Source organism: Onychostoma macrolepis, chromosome 02, assembly GCF_012432095.1.
Source record: "Onychostoma macrolepis isolate SWU-2019 chromosome 02, ASM1243209v1, whole genome shotgun sequence".
Taxonomy (NCBI): Eukaryota; Metazoa; Chordata; class Actinopteri; order Cypriniformes; family Cyprinidae; genus Onychostoma; species Onychostoma macrolepis.
The window spans coordinates 2,557,130-2,579,799 of record NC_081156.1 but is presented as its reverse complement, the minus strand read 5'-3'; the positions used below and the strand labels follow the sequence as shown (position 1 = coordinate 2,579,799).

Sequence of the window (22,670 nt, the reverse complement as noted above, 5' to 3'; positions counted from 1 at the left end):
CACTACCATTACACAATCAAACAAGTCTAAACTAAATGCTTCATATTAAGAAAATGCAAGTAGTACAAAAGTTGGTGCCAAGTTGGTGTTCTGGATGGTTGCTTACTGGCCCAAAATATAAGTCTGAGGATTTTCACCCAGTCAAGTCTCTTTGCTTTGACAAGTAATTAGCTTTCCTCTAGAAGCCACACAGTTAAAATTACACCATTTTCAGTTTTGATGGAGCTAAGACTTTTGTTCATCTTTGAAACACAAATGAAGATATTTTTAATGAAATCCAAGATTCCTGTCCCTCCATTTTAAAGTCCATTCACACAACATTTTGACAGTTCAAAAGGTTCATAAATAGACTGTAAAAGAAATCCACTTTAATTGAGCAGTTTAATTAACATAGAATTAATTTAGACTTTATTCACATATTAACGCTGACAAAAGCACATATATGATCACATCAAATATGGTGAACAGAAATCACTCAGGGTTTATAAAATGTTGACATATCAAAATGACAGTCTACATGTTACTGTAATCATATTACTGTTGCTCACTATGAATTACAACTACATTACATTTTGCACATTTCTGGGATAATACATGTTGAAAACATTTAAAACAACACTTGAAAATCTGCCTTCACTATACTTTGAACATGCTTCTACGTGCTTTAAAAGTAAATACAAGAAACTTTTTTTCTTGCTTTTAATTTAATAAAATGTTAATTTTGCAAGTATATTGTAAAGGAGACAGGACACATGAAGAAAAAGCAGAAGTTTGATTTTTGAATTCAGTGCTACCATAATTTGTGGCAAAATCCAAACAAAGTTAGAAATACTGGAATAAAAGCAATGCCGTGAAGCAGCCCAAAAGTAATGACTAAGAACACAATGGTGAAGAACGTTCTGAATATGTAGCTGCTGGAAGCTGAGAGCACAACCACACCCACAATTGTAGACAGAGCCCCCTGAAGTATGGGGTAGCCCAGGTGTGTCATTGCCTCCACAACTTTTTCATTCACATCGGGCTTTGTACTGGACACAAACGTGTAGGAGATATGAGCAGAGAAGTCCACAGAAAAGCCAATGCTAATGACCAAGTTTATCATAGAGATCGAATCAAGACTTACGTTTAGCAGTGCCATAAAACCAGTGACTCCCAAAATGACTGAAGCGATGGCAAAGGCAACCCACAAGGCACAAAGAGGATTTGGAATCAGCACAAGGGAGATGAGCAGCATTACTAGGGTTGCCACAATGACGGTCTGAAGAGTGATATGCCCTATTACTGTATATTGATCATGGTATATAAACGTTGGATGGTAGACCAACAGTGGACATGGGCAGCTCTCTGCTGTCTTCCGTAGTGAGTTCAGTATGCTCTTCTCGGTTGAATTCTGAACAACTGTCTGAAGAAACAGACGTGAAGCAGCTATATCGTTATTGGTTATGTTGACATCCTGTTTGAGCATTGGTTGGTGGTCCAGGAACTCATAAAGATGTCTTTTAAATTGACCTTCTGAGCTGATGTTCTTAATGTGTTCCTCAGCATATTTTTCGAAGGAATGAAGCCAAGATGTTGACAAGTTCTTGACGAAATTCAGTTCCTGAAACTGTACAATACACGACTCAAGTTTATGGCGTTTGCTCTCCTCCCAATATGGAAATGTGCCATTGATAGCTAACATTACATTTGGACCATAATAATCAAAGTATGTCTTTTCAGCTTCATAGTATTGGATGATGTACGATTTATCAAGTGCTAGGTTCCTGAGATCAATGCCTTCCTTAAGTTGCAGGCAACCATAAACACTAACAACAATGTATGTTAAGTAAATCAAAATTACTAAAGCTTTACTCCAAACTGTTGTCAAAAATGGTCCATAATACTTCCTGAAGAACAGTGCCATTGGGTGCTCTTCCTCAGTGCCTGTGTTATGGTCATAAGATCCTCCAACACAAAAGAAAGTATACACTTTAGACCGTCCTGGTGGGACCTCTTCTGGGACCTTCATGCAAGTTAACCAGTGTCTGTTCGCCCCCTCTCTTCTGCCATTCAGAGCCAAACAAGCTCCAAAGAAAGTGATGTTATAGAAGTAGCAGAACAAGACAGCTGTGCCTGCATACAGACAGAAAGACTGAACAGAGCCGAAGGGATTGCCGTAGCTGAGGTAAAAGGCTAGCACGTCAGTCAGGGTGGTGATAGTAATGGAAACAGCTGCCTCTTTGTAGGTATCAGCCATGCGTTTTGGCACTGTGTCTTGAATGTTGGTCCGTTGCCAGCTGGAGATCATGATAAACATGTCATCAATACCGATTCCTAAAAAAACAGTTTCACATCTTGAAATGAAAATCTGTCAGTTGTGGAGAATATGAAATGTAGTGCTCTTTGTACATTTACATTTATGCATTTTGACCCGGTTATCCAATGCGACCTACAGTGTGTGGGGTAAGATGTGTCACCTCCTTAGCACCTTTTTTTAATCACATGGCCATGTTTAGAAAAGAACCCATCAAAAAAATTATTTGATCCTCTGCTGATTTTGTACATTTGCCCACTAACAAAGAAATGACCAGTCTATAATTATAATGGTAGGTTTATTTGAACAGTGAGAGACAGAATAACAACAACAAAATCCAGAAAAACGCATTTCAAAAAGGTTATAAATTGATTTGCTTATTAATGAGTGAAATAAATATTTGACCCCTTGGCAAAACATCACTTAGTACTTGGTGTAAAACCCTTGTTGGCAATCAGAAGTCAGACATTTCTTGTAGCTGGCCACCAGGTTTGCACACATCTCAGGAGGAATTTGTCCCACTCCTCTTTGCAGATCCTCTCCAAGTCATTAATGTTTTGAGGCTGACGTTTGGCAACTCGAACCTTCAGCTCCCTCCACAGATTTTCTATGGGATTAAGGTCTGGAGACTGGCTAGGCCACTCCAGGACCTTAATGTGCTTCTTCTTGAGCCACTCCGTTGTTGCCTTGGCCGTGTGTTTTGGGTCACTGCCATGCTGGAATACCCATCCACGACCTATTTTCAATGCCCTGGCCCTGACGGTACATGGCCCCCGTCCATCGTCCCTTTGATGCGGTTCAGTTGTCCTGTCGCCTTAGCAGAAAAACACCCCCAAAGCATAATGTTTCCACCTCCATGTTTGACGGTGGGGATGGTGTTCTTGAGGTCATAGGCAGCATTCCTCCTCCAAACACGGCGAGTTGAGTTGATGCCAAAGAAATGGATTTTGGTCTCATCTGACCACAACACTTTCACCCAGTTCTCCTCTGAATCATTGGCAAACTTCCGACGGGCCCGTACATCTGCTTTCTTGAACAGGGGGACCTTGCGGGCCCTGCAGGATTTCAGTCCTTCACGGTGTAGTGCGTTACCAATTGTTTTCTTGGTGATTATGGTCCCAGCTGCCTTGAGATCATTGACAAGATCCTCCTGTGTAGTTCTTGGCTGATTCCTCACCGTTCTCATGATCATTGAAACTCCACGAGGTGAGATCTTGAATGGAGCCCCAGACCGAGGGAGATTGACAGTTAGTTTGTGTTTCTTCCATTTGCGAATAATTGCACCAACTGTTGTCACCTTCTCAACAAGCTGCTTGGCGATGGTCTTGTAGCCCATTCCAGTCTTCTGTAGGTCTACAGTCTTGTCCCTGACATCCTTGGACAGCTCTTTGGTCTTGGCCATGGTGGAGAGTTTGGAATCTGATTGATTGATTGCTTTTGTGGACAGGTTGTCTTTTATACAGGTAACCAGCTGAGATTAGGAGCACTCCCTTTAAGAGAGCGTGCCTAATCTCAGCTCCTTACCTGTATAAAAGACACCTGGGAGCCAGACATCTTGCTGATTGATAGGGGATCAAATATTTATTTTACTCATTAAAATGCAAATCAATTCATAACTTTTTTTGAAATGTGTTTTTCTGGATTTTTGTTGTTGTCATTCTGTCTCTCACTGTTCAAACAAACCTACCATTAAAATTATAGACTGATTATTTCTTTGTCAGTGGGCAAACATACAAAATCAGCAGGGGATCAAATAATTTCCCCCCCACTGTATACAGCTGTATATTCTCTATGGCATTGAAAATCTGTCCATGTCTCAAACTATATTTGCATATTGGTCAGTTATAAAACCATGTAAATTGTTTTTTTTTCTGTCCAAAGTGGTAGCAAGATATAAAGTGCATCAGATGTTGGGCCAGTGGGTCTTCTAATAGTGAACTTTGCTTCAAAATGTTGAAATTATTTCAGTACATTTAAAAATTCTAAATGTTCAATATTTTTGGGCTGTAAAATAAAATATAGAGCAGCAAAACTTTAGAATGGGATTGTATATGTGACCCTGGACCACAAAACCAGTCTTAAGAGTCAATTTTTCGAAACTGAGATTCATACATCATCTGAAATCTGCATAAATACGCTTTCCATTGATGTATGAGTTGGTAGGATCGGACAATATTTGGCCGAGATACAACTATTTGAAAATCTGGAATCTGAGGGTGCAAAAAAAATCAAAATATTGAGAAAATCGCCTTTAAAGTTGTCCAAATGAATTCTTAGTAATGCATATTACTAATCAAAAACGACGTTTTGATATATTTACAGTAGTAAATTTACAAAATATCTTCATGGAATATGATCTTTACTTAATATACTGATGATTTTTGGCATAAAAGAAAAATGTATAATTTTGACCCATACAGTATATTTTTGGCTATTGCTACAAATATACCCCAGCGACTTAAGACTGGTTTTGTGGTCCAGGGTCACATATTACAAAATAGTTCAGTTTAGGGACCAATTTATTTCTGTTCTGTGCTGTGGAGCTTTCATCACTATCCCCAGTTATTTTTATTTATTTTTTAATTTTTTTAAATGAGAAAACCCATAACCTGTGAATCAGACTTGCAGATCCTGTACCAATTTTAGGGTTGAATACGTTCAAAACAGTAAAGATAATAAACATTATCTAAGATACCGTATCTTACCAAGAATAAGGAACGGAGAAGATGCCACAGTAATAACAAATGGCACCTTTATGAGTAACAGCAACCCAAAGCTGGACAGCACTGCTTGTGCAGTGGAGAAAACTCCAAGTGAAGCCACCCATGCTTTATTCCTCACATTGTCAAACCTGCAAAATTAAACAATGTATAACTATTTACAATTAATATCAGATTTGTAACCTAAATGTTTTTTAGTTCATGATTACACAAACCTTAGGCAAGATATTATTGAAAATGAGATGGCAAGAAGATAAGTAATAGCAAAAAGTTCAGTGACAGATTGGGTACTCTTTTCAAACTCCTGTTGTCTTGACATGGATGTGAAATAAGACACCTGAGAAAAAGAATTATCGTTTAGTCACATACTTAAGATAGATTAGACTAAGAATCACAATATGAGATAGGCTACAGAAACCCCCTAAATATAAAGTTAATGTAATGTGGTTAAGCATAAATATTATGCAACATTAACGTGTTCCATAATTTAGAAAACTGACAGAGTTAAAATGTTATTGTGATTGAGCTCATGTGATTTTAGATTTCACCAATTAGTCTTTCATGTAGCATTCTTAACAGTTCTTGAATTTTACAGGGTATGTTTATGTGTAATTTATTAGAAGATTCAAAACTGGGAAACAAAATTTTTAACACAATGTTCATACACATTCAGTAGTGACTACAAAGATAAGCCTACTTACTTCAGTTTCAGAAGTCGATACATTAGAGAGCAAGTCTACAAATTCCTGAAGCCAGGCATCTTCCAGTGTATTATTGCTCTCTTGCAGATAATAGAAAAGTCTCATTGCTTTGGCACTTCGAACAACTCCATTGTGATCCACCCCCACCTTACCAATGATATTTCCCATGCGGATACAGATGAACTCGGAATAACAGTACTCAGGAAACGTTATGTTGACTAAATTAATGTTGCTGGCATTGTAATCTAGAACATCAAGCATTACGTTAGAGTTGCATGTTCCGTTCACAGTTGCGCAAATATCCGAAAACACAAACTGCTGTGCTTCATGAGTTGCTGTGATTCTTCTAACTTCTCCATCTATGCGGATGATCTCCTCTAGTGCAGCAACACTGAGTATGTTTGTTTGACTGGAGAATATCAAAGATGCAAAAACCCCGTCAGTGTTCAGTCGTATAATTGAAAATTGTGAGTCAATTTGTGGAAAAGTTTCTTGAAAGAAACGCCTCTCCACTTTAGCGCGGCCGTTTTTCGGTGTAAACTGCTCCACTATGTCGTTGGATTTCAGGTCATTCAAAAAATAAAATCCTCCTCCGAGACCTGCGGACACCGCCAGGGGTAAAGTGACAAACCACCACGGGTGGAGCCCTACGAACTTACCAACACTTTCAAAACAAAGCCGGATGGGCTTTTCAATGCAGTCTGTGATGCAGGACACCATGACTACTGCAGAGATGTGCACTGATCTGTACACCTGGCAGCGAGGAGATGTGCGGATTATATAGCCTATGCCTCATTTGAATATGTAACACCTCATTTTGTTACTGTAAGTAGCCTATTGTAAGTGTATTTGCATGTCCTCTCCTTTTGGGGTGGAGCATGCATAATTGTGCTTGTATGTTAGATATTTCCTCAAAAATGAAAATAAATACTTTATGATGTTTATGATATGTTGTTTCCATATAGTCCATTCAGCATTAATTGCAGTAATTCAGTGGGATTTTTGTAATTTGCATGACCATTATGACAGCATAAATTCACATCTGGGATTACATAAAGAGGCAAAAGTTTCAAACACCTGGAATATTATTCATGCATTTTATATAGGCTACTCAGATAATTATATCATCTTAAAAAATGAGAAATCGTCACTGGATAATGAACCAATGGTGGGAAATATTAACTTGAATAAAAACCCATATTTAACATAATGATGGACATGGTACTTGTGGGGAATGACTTACATTTTTGGTGATAAAATGCTCAAAAAAGTGATGTCAAAAAGACAAAAATAATATTAAAAAAGCAGGTCATATCTCTCCAGAGTTCTTACAATGTACATGTGCTGGCACAAAGGATCTCTTTAGACTTTGTCTTTTGTTACCTTGGTAACTATTTCCATTAGAATTGCTCCTCAAACCTATAATCAAAAGGCTGAGCTTCTTCTGAAAGGAAACAATTTTCTGAAGCAGTGATCCAGGTACCTCCTGTAAATGTGGAGCAATTAGCTCCCAGTGAAACAATGGACCTCTGAAGTCACAAACAATGGGAAAACTATTTAGAAGAGACTGGCAGATCTTCTGAGAGAAATTGGATAGGGATCTTAAGAAACAGTATTCTTTAAAAAAAAAAAGAAGAAGTTTCCTTTGTGTTGGTAATTACAAACCTCACAGCAAATGGACATCTTTTAGAACCTAATAAAGCATGTGTTTTTAACGATAGACGTGGCCAAATGTAAAATCAATTCAACTGGGTGTTTAAATAATAGTTTGGGCATGCAATGTATACATACAAATTTATACAGATTCTGTTATTTTTGTCTTTGTATATCAGGAAAATGTTTGTAGATGGATTAAAAATAAAATATATCTCTGGTGAAGAAGCAGCAGCAGCATTTTATCTCATTGCTGATATGGCAGTGGAATATGTCCAAGCAGCACAAAAACTGGAACTGGTAACCCAAGAGTGTCCCATGCATACTCACTCCTGTACCTCAACATTTCTAGACACATAAAGATCCATACTGTGTTGTGTTCAGGTTAAAGGTCCATAATCCAGCCCTGCCGTTAGAGAGAAAGAAAGATGGAGTCTGGTAACCATGACCTGAGCTCTGCAGTGAATAGCAACTACATACCCTTGTGAAAAAAGAAGTAGACTATAGCATTCATTTTAAAAAAGTACTTATTAAGGACATTATATACTTTAAAAGAATATACTTAAGCGCAAATTGAATGTGATAATGGGATAATTGCATGTCATTTGCAATTAAATGAAAATGTAATATATTTCATACTTCTTGTCTTTGAAAAATGGTTAAAGTGTACTGTTGAATGTATACAGACAAGCATTTATGGTTTTAAATTGAACTAAAAATTTAAAGGCATTTCTAATGAGACTTGTATGTCATCTATTTTAAAATATTTGTAAATACACATTTGTAATGATGAAGTTGCAATTGCACATTTAAAATCACATACTTTGCAAATTCTTAATTTCTGCAATCGGTAACAAAAACTGTATCACATCTATATTAGTGCCTGTATATAGGTTTATTTATTTAGATATTTATATGTCCTTGCTGTTGAACCGGAACTGTTATTAACAGTATTTAACTAGTGTTAAAGTGATCAGATGACATGCGTTTATAATCAAAACACTGATAATGGTGATAAAGTTAACATGCTGGAAAAAGTTTGTGTTTACTTTATTATTATTATTGTTGTTGTTGTTTTAATTCAGTTTAAATATAGCTTTAAACTGGCGCTATCACGGACACACCGCTGGTATGTTAATTGTACTTGAACATTCTACTATTATTATAATGTCAGTTATATAATAAAACAGTAACAGTAAAACAGTAGTGTTGCTGTAATCTTTAGTTAGTGTGTGACTAGGATGAACAAGGTGCAGTATCTCTCTTCCCGTGAACATAAATCTCTTCAGAAATACATAAAGTTATCCTTATCTTATGTTGAAATTAATTTTGCAAAAACATATTTCTGAAAATAGCCTCCCTGATATTGTTTGGGGCTCAGACACACTCTCTGTCTAAATCTGGATTAAAGACACATCTCTTTAGCCAAGCATTCACATGATGCATCTCCAGTTATATCTGATCAGATGAACATTATCATTACTTTGCTTGAAATGTTATGAACAGCAGCTACATTAATTATTCTCTCTCTTGCTTTTTTGTTTCTGCCACGGGATGGACATCCCAAGGTAACTAGAGATTACACAAGCTTCATTCTGGATCCAGCCTCTTATGAGGATTTGAGATGACCCAACTCCTGAGAAGAGTTGATACCAACCTCTCAGAGAACATCAGATGACGCCAAACCTGAACCAACATACACAACTACCAAATTTTCCTTATATTACTACATTAATTTTGATCTCAATATATAATCACTGCTGTTAATTGTGTTCACCATTTCTGTTTGAAAACATGTCATTAACTAACTGCATGATTTTTACTATCCTAGAACTGCACATTTCTGCCATATTGACATCACCTTGACATAGTCACCACTGATGATACTGCAGAATCTGTAAGCAAACCATTTGTGCTGTATAGTTGTGTTCTGGACTCAGCGTGGAACTGTTACACTGGAGAAATTGTAAGCTCCTGAAATGTTTAACAAGTAAGTGTAGAGGTTGAAATTTGTGCATCTGAACACTACTAAAAAATGTCATGTCAAGAGCAGTAGTTATTACTGTCTTCCCAGCTCCGGGTTCCTCCTCCCACCTCTCTGACAGCCAATTGCTTTCGCATCACTTTCGCTAATAAGCTGGTGACCATCAGCAATGAGTTCTTTACACCCTACAACCAGCCGCTGGCCTCAGCGATCTGTTCTCATCAGTGTTGGGCTAGTTACTCAAAGAATGTAATATATTACTCATTACTAGTTACTCCTTTCAAAAGTAATATTGTTACTTTACTTATTACTGTCTGGCAACTAGTTACATTACTTTTTCTTCACGCCCCACAGAAGTTGTAACTGTGTATCTTCCAGATAAAATTGTTCTAGAATGTTACTAACAACATATTTCTGCCTCATCATTTGACCAAAATCCACATTGGATCGCAGTCAGAAGTTATTACAAACACTCAATAGTGATTGATAGTGACATTCAAGTAGAAGTGTTGTATTAATTTCATTAATTGTCATGTGTAGCTTGAAGCTAATTGTAATTTCTCCGTTACCCATATACGATTCTATTTCATTATATATTTTATCAAATCACATAAGTTTGTAAGAAACTGTTTAATTTTTCAAAAAGATTTTTAATTATAGTATAGTACCACATGCTGATCAGAGGGATGTGGGTGGGATGTAATGGCAGAGTAAAATAAAGCCACAATTTACACAGTGTTCAGATCATCTTTTTTTCCTGACAAATATCAATATAATGCAATATTTCTATCTGCTGAATGTAAGCTTTTCCATATTCCAAGCTTGCCTGCTTCACTAGGGACATCACATGCATGTGCGAGTCATGAAAATTATGGAAACAAATCTCATCAGTGGACCACTCCCAGCAAGGGGAACTAATATGTTTTCACGGCTGCTTGGGCTGAATACATGGCTACAAAGAACCTGCAGTATAAAAGAAGTCAACTTCATCGACAACTTCAATCTTTTCTGGGGCCACAGACAACTGTTTAAACTGGATGGCCTCCACACAAACAAACTTGGTGTAAGAGTGCTAAAGGACAATATCTATTTCTCCCTCCGTCATCCTTCAGTAGTGTGTGCCAATCCATTTAACCTGAATGGCACACACACACCTGGACAGAATATGAGTGACCACAGGACTTCATATCAGCTTCCAAGTCATCATGTGGTTGACACATCCCACAAGGACATTGATAACGCCACACAGCCACAACAAGCACTGCTCTTGGAAACTATCCCAGCTGAGCTCTGCCCACAGACTTCATCACAGACAGACTATGACGTACTGGTCGCAGTGATTTCACCAAGTACAACATGTTCCTGGATCAACATCCTTGTTACTCTCCCACTCTTTCGCTGCAAGCCCCCAGATATCAACTAAAAAACGGCGGGCCCCACAACCACCAAAGACTGCAGGCCCAGCTCTTCGACCGCTGTCACAATGCCAGGGCACAAACCCTCCTCCATCGGCTGTAGGTGAACCAAAAACAACTGATAGCTACTCTCAGTGATGTGTGTCAGGTCCCCGCTATTTTAGCAGCAACTTACACAAATGTTTACAGAACAAGCGGGAACCCAGTGTGCCTGTAGCTTTCACTATCTCTGTTTTAGCACGTGATAGAAAGTCTAAGGCCTTCTCAAGCCGTACGGCTGACCCATCTAATCTGAGGCCTGTAATGCATCAATATAAGATTGCTGTAGAGACAAAATGTAATTCCATCAAGTTAGCATTTTTAAATATTCGCTCACTAAAAATAAATCATTTCTGATCAATGACTTAATAACCACAAACAACCTGGATTTTATGTTTCTAAATGAAACATGGCTAGAAGACAGCTGCAGTGCAACAGTCCTCAATGAAACAGCCCCTCCTAACTTTAACTTTACAAGTGTCTGCAGGACTGTTAGGAGAGGTGGAGGTGTAGCTGCTCTATTTAAAGATGCTTATCAATGCAAGTAAGTGTCATTTGGTCAGTATTGGTCTCTTGAATACCTAGGTATTGTGCTGAAAGGTGCTCCACACATTCTGTTTATCATTATTTACAGGCCTCCAAAATACTCTCCAGACTTTGTTGAAGAGTTCACAGAACTGTTATCAATGATTTCATCAGAGTTTGACTGTTTTGCTATTGCAGGGGATTTTAATATTCACATAGATAATGCAGAAATCAAAACTACAAAAGAAATCTGTAAAAAACAGTTCTAAATACTTTTGACCTGATTCAGCATGTGCATGGACCCACACACAATCGTGGACACACTCTAGATTTACTCATCAGTACAGGTCTAAAGATTTCATCCATTGTTATTAAGGATGTAGCACTATCTGATCACTTCTGTATTTTCTTTGATATATTGATCTCTGTTACCACTGAATCTAGATCTGTCTCTGCCAGAAGGAGATGCATTAACGAGAACACTAGTGCGCTATTTATGAAGGCTATATCTTTAACACCAAGCATTTCTGCAGACACTTTTGATCTTCTCCTGGATTCATTTAACTCAAAAGTTCAGAATGTTATTGATGATATTGCTCCGGTAAAGGTCAGCAGCAGTTCAGAGTATGAAAAGACAATACAGAAAAGCTGAGCGGATGTGGCGGAAGACGAAACTCGAAATTCACTATAGCATCTATAAAGACAGCCTTCATGCTTTCAATGTGGAACTAGCCACAGCTAGACAGACCTTCTTCTCAAACCTTATAAACAGTAACTTAATCAACACTCACACTCTTTTTGCTACTGTGGAGAGACTGACAAACCCCCCAAGTCAGATTCCCAGTGAAATGCTCTCCGACAGCAAATGCAATGAGTTTGCTTCCTTCTTTTATGAGAAGATCAATAATATCAGAAAGGAGATTGGCACGTCTTCTAGTCATGCAGAGGTCACACAGATTCGACCGCAATTTCAAAAAGAAGTGACTATGTCTGTTTTTGAAGCAATTGATAGCAACATTTTGGAAGAAATAGTACAGCACCTTAAATCGTCAACCTGCTATCTTGACACACTTCCCACATCTTTTTCCGAAAGTGTGCTTAACTGTTTAGAAGCAGATCTCTTAGAAGTGAACGCCTCACTTCTTTCTGGGACGTTTCCAAACCCCCTGAAAACTGCAATTGTTAAGCCCCTTCTGAAAAAATGTAATCTTGATAACACCATGTTGAGCAACTATAGACCAATATCAAATCTTCCTTTCAAGATTATTGAAAAGGTAGTTTTTAATCAGCTGAACAACTACTTAAACTCAAATGGATACCTGGACAATTTTCAATCTGGTTTCCGAGCGCATCACAGCACAGAGACAGCACTCATTAAGATAATAAATGATATTCGCTTTAATTCTGATTCTGGCAAAATATTAGTGCTGGTACTACTTGATCTTAGTGCTTCGTTTGACACTGTCGATCATAACATACTTCTAGAGAGACTGGAAAACTGGATTGGGCTTTCTGGGATGGTCCTCAAATGGTTCAGGTCATACTTAGAAGGGAGAGGTTATGATGTGAGTATAGGAGAGCATAAGTCTAAGTGGACGTCCATGACATGCGGAGTCCCACAAGGCTCAATTCTTGCACCGCTCTTGTTTAGCCTGTATATGCTCCCACTAAGTCAAATAATGAGAAAGAACCAAATTGCCTATCACAGCTATGCTGATGATACCCAGATTTACCATCTCCAAATGACTACAGCCCCATTGACTCCCTCTGCCAATGCATTGATGAAATTGTCATTGCATTTGGAAACAAAGATTAAGTTCTCAAGGTGAATGCATACCTTGACTCTAGGGGTCAAACAACTAAAAATCAAGTCAAAAATCTTGGGGTGATTCTGGAGACAGACCTTAGTTTTAGTAGTCATATCAAAGTAGTAACTAAATCAGCATACTATCATCTCAAAAACATTGCAAGAATTAGATGTTTTGTTTCCAGTCACTTATTCATGCCTTTATCACCAGCAGGGTGGACTATTGCAATGGTCTCCTCACCGGCCTTCCAAAGAAGACCATTAGACAGCTGCAGCTCATCCAGAACGCTGCTGCCAGGATTCTGACTAGAACTAAAAAATCTGAGCATATCACACCAGTCCTCAGGTCCTTACACTGGCTTCCAGTTACATTTAGGATTGATTTTAAAGTACTTTTACTCGTTTATAAATCACTCAATGGCCTAGGACCTAAATACATTGCAGATATGCTCACCGAATATAAACCTAACAGACCACTCAGATCATTAGGATCGAGTCAGTTAGAAATACCAAGGGTTCACACAAAACAAGGGGAGTCTGCTTTTAGCTATTATGCCGCCCGCAGTTGGAACCAGCTTCCAGAAGAGATCAGATGTGCTAAAACATTAGCCACATTTAAATCCAGACTCAAAACTTATCTGTTTATCTGTGCATTTGTTGAATGAGCACTGCGCTACGTCCGAACTAATTGCACTGTATTTTATGTATAATCATTTTCTATTCTTAACTGTTTTAAATTAATTTTAAATCAATTTTTATATAATTTCCTTGTTTTTATAATTGTTTTTTAATTCCTTGTTTTTATTGTTGTGATTTTTTTTTTTTATGACTATTTCACTTCCTTTTATGTAAAGCACTCTGAATTACCACTGTGTATGAAATGTGCTATATAAATAAACTTGCCTTGCCTAGGAATTATTTGATTGTTGGATTTTTTAAATCAGCAGGGCTGAGGCGTCAAAAGTAACTGAGTAACTAAGCTGTTTTATGGATGGTAACTGTAATATTATTACTGAAATCTTATTAGTAATTAGTTACACTAGTTACTGCAAAAAGTAATATTATTACAGTAACTAAGTTACTAGTAATTAGTTACTGCCCAACACTGGTTCTCATTCTCTCTTCTCACAAAGGCTGATGTATCTCCAACTGTCCATTCACCTGTCCTCCAAATCAAATGACCTCCCATATTTGACAAGACATTGTATGCTCCCCCACATTATCTAACGAGTGGTTCCAGTCCGGTGGTTCCATCACAACAAAGTACAAAGCTACTTTCTGCATCCTTCCTTCACTTTCATTCAATCTACTGCGACCGCCACTGCCTTCAAGAAACAACTAAAGACATGCCCTTTCCTCAAGCAGTTCACTGATTTTACTTTGTATACAAACATTCTAGGTAGGGAACTCGAGGGGGTCCTAATGGATCCACTTGGATCAGAAAGCCAGAGGCCTGAGTGGGACATTCTGAGGAAGCACTAAATTGTGTCAAAATTGGCCCACAGGAGTATCACAACTGCCATAAATCTGTAACCATTTGATATTAAATGTAGAATTAATCCTTGCTTTGGGTTACTGTTCTCTGTGTATTCCAATTCCAATATTTGCACCTTGCACTGGACTAAATATTTGTTGTCAATAAACTCATTTATGAATGAGTGAGGTATGGATTACTGAGCAAACAAAGCAGTGCATGATAATGGACAAACTTTAGTTGATGCATTTGCTGCTTGACGGTGAGGCAGTTACGACTGCGGTAAATGGGACCAATCTGTAAGCCTAAAAATAAGCAGAGTTAAAATTAAGCAAGTATAGCCACGAGGCATTAACACTATGCTTGCTTTGTTAAGATGATTTTAGTGTGACAAAATGGCCTTTTCTGTGTACAGTTATATACAGTGTTACAACTTTGTTGCCATACTAAACTTAGTCCAAGTAAAAAGCAAGTTTTAACAGAAGTGCTGTTATTTATGATACATGTGACTTTTCTGCTTTTAAAACCTCCTTCACATTGGCGCAGATAGCAACATATAGTGCCATTACGCTATGGGTGCCCCAAGTCCTGGCTTGTGGACCTTTCCCGATCCCTTTTCCTGATCCGTTAATTAACATATTGTTTATTAAACTGTTGTGTAAAATGAATATCACACTAGCAATCATGCTGATATTTGGGAAAACAGCTCATATGATACTGCTTAACTATTCTGTTATAAACACAAAAATGAAAACTCAGGCAAATACAGCACTGAAAAAAATGATTCATTGAATTTACAATTTTTTTTTAAGGTAAGTGGTTGCAATCAATTTATTTTAGCTACATTTAAATAAACAAATTTAGTTGACTAACATTCAACATATTTTTTTAAATTAAATGTAGCTAAAATAAATTGTTCGCGACCACTTACCTTTTTTTCAATATAGTTCATATCTTGAATTTCAGATTTGATGATTTTGATGTAATTTCTGACCTTGCATGATGTTTAAGTTACGCCAATGTCAGACTAGCTTGTTTGTTGTTAAGCCTAATGGAGGGTTAAGTTAGGCTGGCTGTACTGAGATGTTTTAATAGTGGCAGTGTCACCACTGAGGAATACAACTTCAGGCTGTGGTGGATGTGCACAGTGTGCATTAACTGTGGTCAAACACTTTGGTCATTTGTGGTGATGTCAAAGAGTGGGAGAGGCTCGTGGTTAGACACCATATTGAATTTTACGTGGATGAAAACAATGCTGTGAGGCATAGACTTACAATCTTTGCAATAGCAGGTACTGTACAGTAAAGCCCTAGATCATGAAATTTTCAGCAAACCACAACTTTCAAAACTGAGTGTTTTTTGGAAAGACGTTTCGTCAGCTGAACAATCGGTATGTTGCTAAAACAACAGTAAAATCCATCGAACACCTTGTACCTCTATTCCAGCCTCATTCCAGTCAAAAATTAAATAATGTGCTACCCTGACTAAGGTTGAGCAGAATGTCAAAAGTGGACTATGGAAATAAAGTGCATCAAATATAATCTTTGTACCTTTTTACCCCTAATAGGTACATATTATTAGTACCTTGGAGTTACTAATTAAGTAAAACATTACTGCAGGGACAAGCTGCTGTACCCCAAAATGTACAATTTTAAACCCCTTTTTTCTCTGTGAAGAAACGTTCTAACAGGGTACACCACAAGCTATTTTATTGGACATTTATCTCACCTTGTGGGTTAGGCAATACTTTCTTGGTATCAAGCATGCGTATGAGTCAGTGTGATCAGATGTTGACTGAAAATATGTTGCGATATGAGAGTTTGGGCTTTATTTTGTCAGTCAATTCCTCATCATGAATAGTTATTCCACTTCTTACCTGTTTATGAACACCATTTACGAAATCGTTAAAAGTAGCCCCAGTGTCCTCAGTCAAAATTTCTTTCTTGGATTTCTTACGCAACATCGAACATGATCCTCGTGACGTCACGCCAGAGTCGGAAGTTCCAGCGCAGCAGCAGCAGAGAACAACACCGAGTTACACCAGCTTTAGTGTAAACAGCCAGAACATGGACGACGACGTGTTAACGACTTTGAAGATTTTAATTATCGGCGAGAGTGGTGTCGGTAAATCAAGGTGAGGTCCGAATCCGCTATTTCTTTCTCGTACAGTAGGATGAGTTGTTAAATAGCGTTAGCCTCGTCTGAACGAGCAACAAGCTCCGCTAAACTAATGTTAACTGTCGCCCGTGCCCAGACTTTGCCAGTTCTATTCAGCCATTAAACTTAACTTTTAAATGTTGTTTTGGCCTCAAGAACAAAAGGAAATGCGCTATATTGTGCCCCTCGTGGTATTTTTAGCCTTCAGATGTGTTGACTTCTAAGCACTGTCGATTGTTAGCTTCATAATTGTGAAGCCATGGACATATATTTAGTTTGAGTAAATTAGTTTGAATATTCTGGTAATGAATACTTTGTATACTGTTACTGTTGTCGCATCCTTTAAATATTTAATAAGAGCAGCAGCAGTGTTAACGTTAGCTGGCAGCTGTTTCTGTAGCAGTCATGCTATCTGCTCATTGTGTGGTGTGGCAGTTAACGTACCTCTAAATATACAGGCCTTAGAGTTTATAGAGGGGTCAAATATTTAATATAAACAACATATTTAAACATCTACTTTACACACGTCTACTTATGATGACAAAGTGATTTTCCTAAATTGGTGTTAAAGTAATTTGTCAAAGCCCTTCCTCATCCACTCAGGTAAGTGAAAATGTTCTTCATAATTGAATTTGTTGCCATGTTTACTGAAAAGAAAGTGTAATAAAAACAATAATATGAGGAAATATGAGTTAATTATAACAATTATTTATCCTTTTAATGCTGATTTCCTAGTATTTCTCCGTTATGTCCCCAGTTTGCTCCTGCGCTTCACAGATGACACATTTGACCCAGAATTAGCTGCGACTATTGGTGAGTCATGTATTTGTGAATATTACAGTAGTAACCATACATTGTTAACAGGCCTGTAATCAGTTAATGCTCAAAACTAATGAGCTTATAAACTAAATCTTACTGAGCAATGAAGTCTTGTGGTTTTACCTTCCTAACAAATATACATTAATCCTTCTGTATGTTAAAGTATGCTCCATTTCTGTATTGTTCATTGGTTATTTAGGTGTGGACTTTAAAGTGAAAACTATTGCAATAGATGGCAACAGAGCAAAGCTGGCCATATGGGTAAGTGCTGTAGTACAGCCAAATCTTTTATAAATGCTCAACAACACTCAATACAGGGATGTAGTGGCTTAAATGCCTGAATTATTTTTGGATTATTATAATGTTCAGTACTCTTACAATTGTCTTGTTCCACTAGATGTCAGTATCACGCTTTATAGAATTAAGTGACGTAGTCTGTTTAGAAAGCTGCTGAAATCCTCATGAACTTCTGTTTTAGGACACGGCCGGTCAGGAGAGGTTCAGAACTCTAACACCAAGCTACTACAGAGGAGCCCAGGGTGTCATTTTGGGTTAGTGTTTTTGCATATTTGATTTCATTATTTATTACACAGTTCTTTGGATTATTTGATTCTGATTGGTCAGTCAAGAGTTCTGCAGGCAGATATTTTGTATAATGTATAATGACCAATAATTTTTATGATTGAGCTATATAGCTGTGCGAGTTTCATGTCTCTCAGATCATTCTGAGGTGTATCTATTTATTTATTTATTTTATTTTATCTCTTTATTAATTTAGTAATTAGTCAAGTAATATGTAAAATAATGTACAGTTGGCCAAATGTTATCATAAGACAAGACTGCATTATATTAATTCTCAAATTCAATCAAATTGAAGTTGAAATTGAATTAGTTGTTGAATGTAACATTTAAATTGTTATCGTTTTCTCTTCTTTTAGTGTATGATGTTACAAAGCGGGACACGTTCTCAAAGCTCGAGAACTGGCTTAATGAACTGGAGACATACTGTACACGCAACGACCTGGTTAAAATGCTAGTTGGGAACAAAATCGACAAGGTTTGTTTGGTTAATGTTATTCTGAATGTAAAGCTGCTTGATACAATGTTTTGGTGTATAGCTGTGAAGGTTGTTTTAGGTTAAGTGTCTTGAAGGGATAGTTCACCCCAAAATGAACATACTCACCCTTATTTATGGCATTCTTTTGTAAAGGACAGAAACGGTATTTTGAAAATTGTCTCATTTTTACATTCATATGAAATGTCCCTTTAAGTAGACAAAATGATAGTCCTACCCAGAGGAAAGTTGCCTTGGTCCCAGATCTTACTCTGCATATCTGAAATTTAAACATTAGCTGTGATATCTCTTTGGTTAATGCAGACAAAAATTATGGAAGGTAAGGTGTTATTAAATTTGAAAAAAAAAAGATGGTGGATTTTTGTTGTTGTTGTTGAATTCTAGGCAAATAAGGACTATGGAAGAATATTCAGGGCAATTTTCAGAAATTTGGCAGTCACTGTGCATTCACGAAAACGCAACCATGATTTGTAAATGTGTTTGGATTATGTCACAATTTATGCGTCCACATATGGAAAACACAATTGAAAATACAATTTGCAATTCCTTTTGAAAATTGTCCTGAATATTCTTCCATAAAGGACCAATGTTCGGCCTAGAATTTCAAGTCTAGCCTCAATTTCAGAAAACTCGAATCTTAAAATAATGATGTAAGGGGATCAGTCAGGGGCGTAGAATTAGATAGGGACGCAAGGGACATGTCCCTACCAATATCCAGCGACTACCAAATTGTCCCTACCAGTAATTTTGATCAAATTATTAAATATGTATATGTTTTTGTAATTTGGGACACATCTGAAGTAGGCTATGTTATACCATTGATATTACAAAAGAAGTTAAAGTAGCCTAAATATGTTACAAAACTGTCCGCTTTCAAGGAACTTAAAGGTAGTCGCCTGTGCTGTTATGTCCCATTATGTCCCTACCAGTGTCAAAAGCAAAATTACGTCCTTGGCTTCAGTTAAATGTTCAGTTTGGCTTTGAAGTCTTACTAACAGATTATTCATAATTATTGTACAGACACTTCCAGCTCTGGATGCTGATTTTTTCAGTCATTCCAGACATGCTAAAATACGTAATACTGTGTGCCAGGGTCTATTTGGCAGAGGGCTGGCACTTCATGAGTTTCTTTGCTTTTTTTTTTTTTAAGTAAAAAAAGGAATACAGCTAAACTCAATTTACAGTTCTTAAACGCATTCGGAATTGTTAAAAAAAAAAAAAAAAAGTAAATTAAAATGTTTACTTTCCTGAAGAAAATAAAACACATTTTAAACAGTTCTCTGGTTTATTGAAAAAGATGGAAACAGTTGTTTACAAACGATTTAAATAGATACATGAGCTCCTGTATTTTTGGTAAGGAAAGTTGCCAAAAAAGTAATGGAATGTGACCTTAAAGACAAGTGTTGAAGTTATGTCTGCTCACATTGGGAGCTTCCTAGAACTAACTTATTTTAGTTGCTTTGTCTTGGGGTGACTCAGCATTATAATTAGAAAGACCTATCTGTTTCAGGACAACCGTGAAGTAGACCGGAACGAAGGCTTGAAGTTTGCACGAAAACACTCCATGCTTTTTATTGGTATGCTTCCTCTTTATTATCATTCATTTTGTTTTCAGCTAGATTGGATGTTTTGGATAGTCCTACCTGGATCTTAAGCTAATTTGTTTTTTTGGCACTAAAGTCTCCTGTTAGCCATCAGAGGATGTGAATGAGCATGATGGTCTGCCTTTGTCCAGACAATCCTGCCTTGCCAGGATTTTCTTTATATTTTCCTGGCTCTTTGAAATAAAATTAGAGATGTCAGAATGGTTTTCAGTTATAAAAAGTGAATTTGTATTGAACGTGTGCTTTTATAATGGCAATACATTTGCCTTTGTTCCTGTAGAGATCATGGAACATCAGAACAATAAGTCTTTTCTGCCATAGCACTACTCTGTGATTGCTTATTTCTGATATAATTCATAATTTCTTTTACTTTAGTAACCTCCTCCCCCCAACACCTGTTTGATCTCGAGTGTCAAAAGATCACACATTCTTTGTTTGAGTTGACAACAAAGACAAACAGACACACAATGCATATTATTTCATAAACTACTTTTTTATGTATCAGTAGGCAGTATATGCAGCACAGTATACTAGTACAATAGCACATGCCAGATTTGTATAATCAAATTGTTGGGTATAATGGATTTTTTTTCTGTTAAACTTCAGATTGTGTTTAGTTTTGGTCAGTGGTGTCCAATCCTGCTCCTGGAGGGCCAACGTCTTGCAGATTTTAGCTAGAACCAGCTCTAAAACTCTTGTCTAGAAGTTTCTAGTTAGTTCTGATTAGCTGGTTCAGGTTTGTTTAATTAGGGTTGGAGCTAAACTCTGCAGGAAGGTGGTCCTACAGGAACTGGTTTGGACACCCCTGGTTTTGGTTGTGATGTCAATGGTGTCTTTTTTTTTACTTTTACAAGTCTCCTTACTGTGTTATTCCCTCTCCTGTCCTTTCTTAACCCATGTGGTGCTGTTATCAGAGGCTAGCGCAAAGACGCGGGATGGAGTTCAGTGTGCCTTTGAAGAACTGGTGGAAAAGATCCTGCAGACGCCGGGGCTCTGGGAGAGCAGCATCCAGAACCACGGTGTCCAGCTGTCCGATGATGAACAGCAGCGTCAGGGTGCCTGTGGGGGTTACTGCTCCCTGGTTTAACATCCTCACCTCAACCCAAGAACCACAAACTGAGATGGAAAGCACCGTTTTCTTCCTTCTGAATGAGAGCTTCCTCTGAGGGGGAATGGTCTGCTCCCTTAGAGCTGGTCAAAGGGACCTTTGCAGTTTGCACACTCTGTGTCACTCAATGTTGTTTTATTCTGTCCCAGGATTCTGTCATGTTATTCTCGATATGTGTATCACAGTGCTACATTACCTGTAGCCAATGTAAACCGTTATTATGCAAAATAAGTCCTTTTGAAGATTACACCCTGAGCATGTTGAAATATGCCAGATATAATGCTCTCCCCCACCCCTAGCAGGACGGCAGAGTTGACGCGCTTCCCCCTCAATGGGAGTGCTGCCTTTGACCTGATGTATGTAGGCCAATAGGATTCTAGGAGGGGAGGGGCCGAGAAACGGCAGGATCTGATCAGTGTGATGAACTCATTCAACATGGACGTTATCAAATGTCCTTTGTACCTGTATTACATTTCATCTGCTTAACACATCCTCTGCTGCTCTCATTTTAATCTCCAGCTTTTTATTTAAATTCGTATTCCCATGTTATTTTTTATAATATTTGGCCTTAGAAATATTGCTTCGCATGATTCTACCTTCTTGAATAGTTTGAAATATTATTTTGTAAATAACAGGTCTTCAGTAGCTGTTCTGAATCATAATTCACACAGTAATCTATGAAACGCAGTTTAGCTCCAGCTCTCATGAGTTGAGATACATTAAGCATGTTTAAAAATGTAATCTATGATGAATTTTGTCTGAATAACACGTGAGATGATCCATTTTACTTCACTGTGTTTTAATCTTTGACTCAATTTTTGTTTTCTAGTTAAATGTGAATGGATACCAAAAAGAACTTCTGTATTCAAGTTCATTCTTCACGAAGCAGTCTTCTGACTTGATATTGATTCTTTTCACATAATGACTTTAAACGGAAGATTTGGTCATGCCTTAATATTTATTAGATCTGCATGTGTAACATGATCTGCACTACAGGCTTTCACTGTGAATCTGTAGAGAGAGCGTATGTTATTGTAGCCAGTCAAAATGGCCAATGGTACATGGATAAAGTGGTCATTTCATTTAATAAGGTTTGAGTATTAATATATATATATATATATATATATATATATATATATATATATATATATATATATATATATATATATATACTTATTCCTGTGTTTGTTCTGCTACTGAGAGATTTATTCAGTCATAGGAAGAATGTTTTACGACTTCCTGTAACCACAAAATCATACACTAACCAGCAGCCTAATTAGGATTTCTTACAATTTA

General features: G+C 37.4%; 2 protein-coding genes across 2 annotated transcripts; one reads left to right on the top strand and one right to left on the bottom strand.

Moving 5' to 3' along the window:
- Positions 1-385: 385 nt before the first annotated feature.
- LOC131527316 (patched domain-containing protein 3) lies at positions 386-16,522 on the bottom strand. The gene is made up of 5 exons (XM_058756345.1): positions 16,488-16,522; positions 5,715-7,773; positions 5,229-5,350; positions 4,999-5,144; positions 386-2,313 (listed from the first exon to the last, which is right to left on the bottom strand). The coding sequence occupies exons 2-5, from the start codon at positions 6,432-6,434 to the stop codon at positions 791-793; spliced, it is 2,511 nt and encodes an 836-aa protein (XP_058612328.1). The 5' UTR covers positions 6,435-7,773; positions 16,488-16,522; the 3' UTR covers positions 386-790.
- Positions 16,523-16,556: 34 nt separating this feature from the next.
- On the top strand, positions 16,557-22,161 carry rab18b (RAB18B, member RAS oncogene family). Its single transcript, XM_058756357.1, has 7 exons — positions 16,557-16,745; positions 17,526-17,581; positions 17,787-17,848; positions 18,066-18,138; positions 18,526-18,644; positions 20,173-20,239; positions 21,181-22,161. Exons 1-7 carry the CDS (start codon positions 16,678-16,680, stop codon positions 21,351-21,353), a joined length of 618 nt encoding a protein of 205 aa, XP_058612340.1. The 5' UTR covers positions 16,557-16,677; the 3' UTR covers positions 21,354-22,161.
- The last annotated feature ends 509 nt before the right edge of the window (positions 22,162-22,670 follow it).

Coding starts and splice junctions, on each gene's coding strand:
- LOC131527316 (XM_058756345.1), bottom strand. CDS start 6,434: ATGGTGTCCTGCATCACAGACTGCATTGAAAAGCCCATCCGGCTTTGT. Junction 5,351..5,714: donor TATCGACTTCTGAAACTGAA/GTAAGTAGGCTT, acceptor TCTTTTTCTCAG/GTGTCTTATTTCACATCCAT. Junction 5,145..5,228: donor TCAATAATATCTTGCCTAAG/GTTTGTGTAATC, acceptor TTAATTTTGCAG/GTTTGACAATGTGAGGAATA.
- rab18b (XM_058756357.1), top strand. CDS start 16,678: ATGGACGACGACGTGTTAACGACTTTGAAGATTTTAATTATCGGCGAG. Junction 16,746..17,525: donor AGTGGTGTCGGTAAATCAAG/GTGAGGTCCGAA, acceptor TTATGTCCCCAG/TTTGCTCCTGCGCTTCACAG. Junction 18,139..18,525: donor AGCCCAGGGTGTCATTTTGG/GTTAGTGTTTTT, acceptor CTCTTCTTTTAG/TGTATGATGTTACAAAGCGG.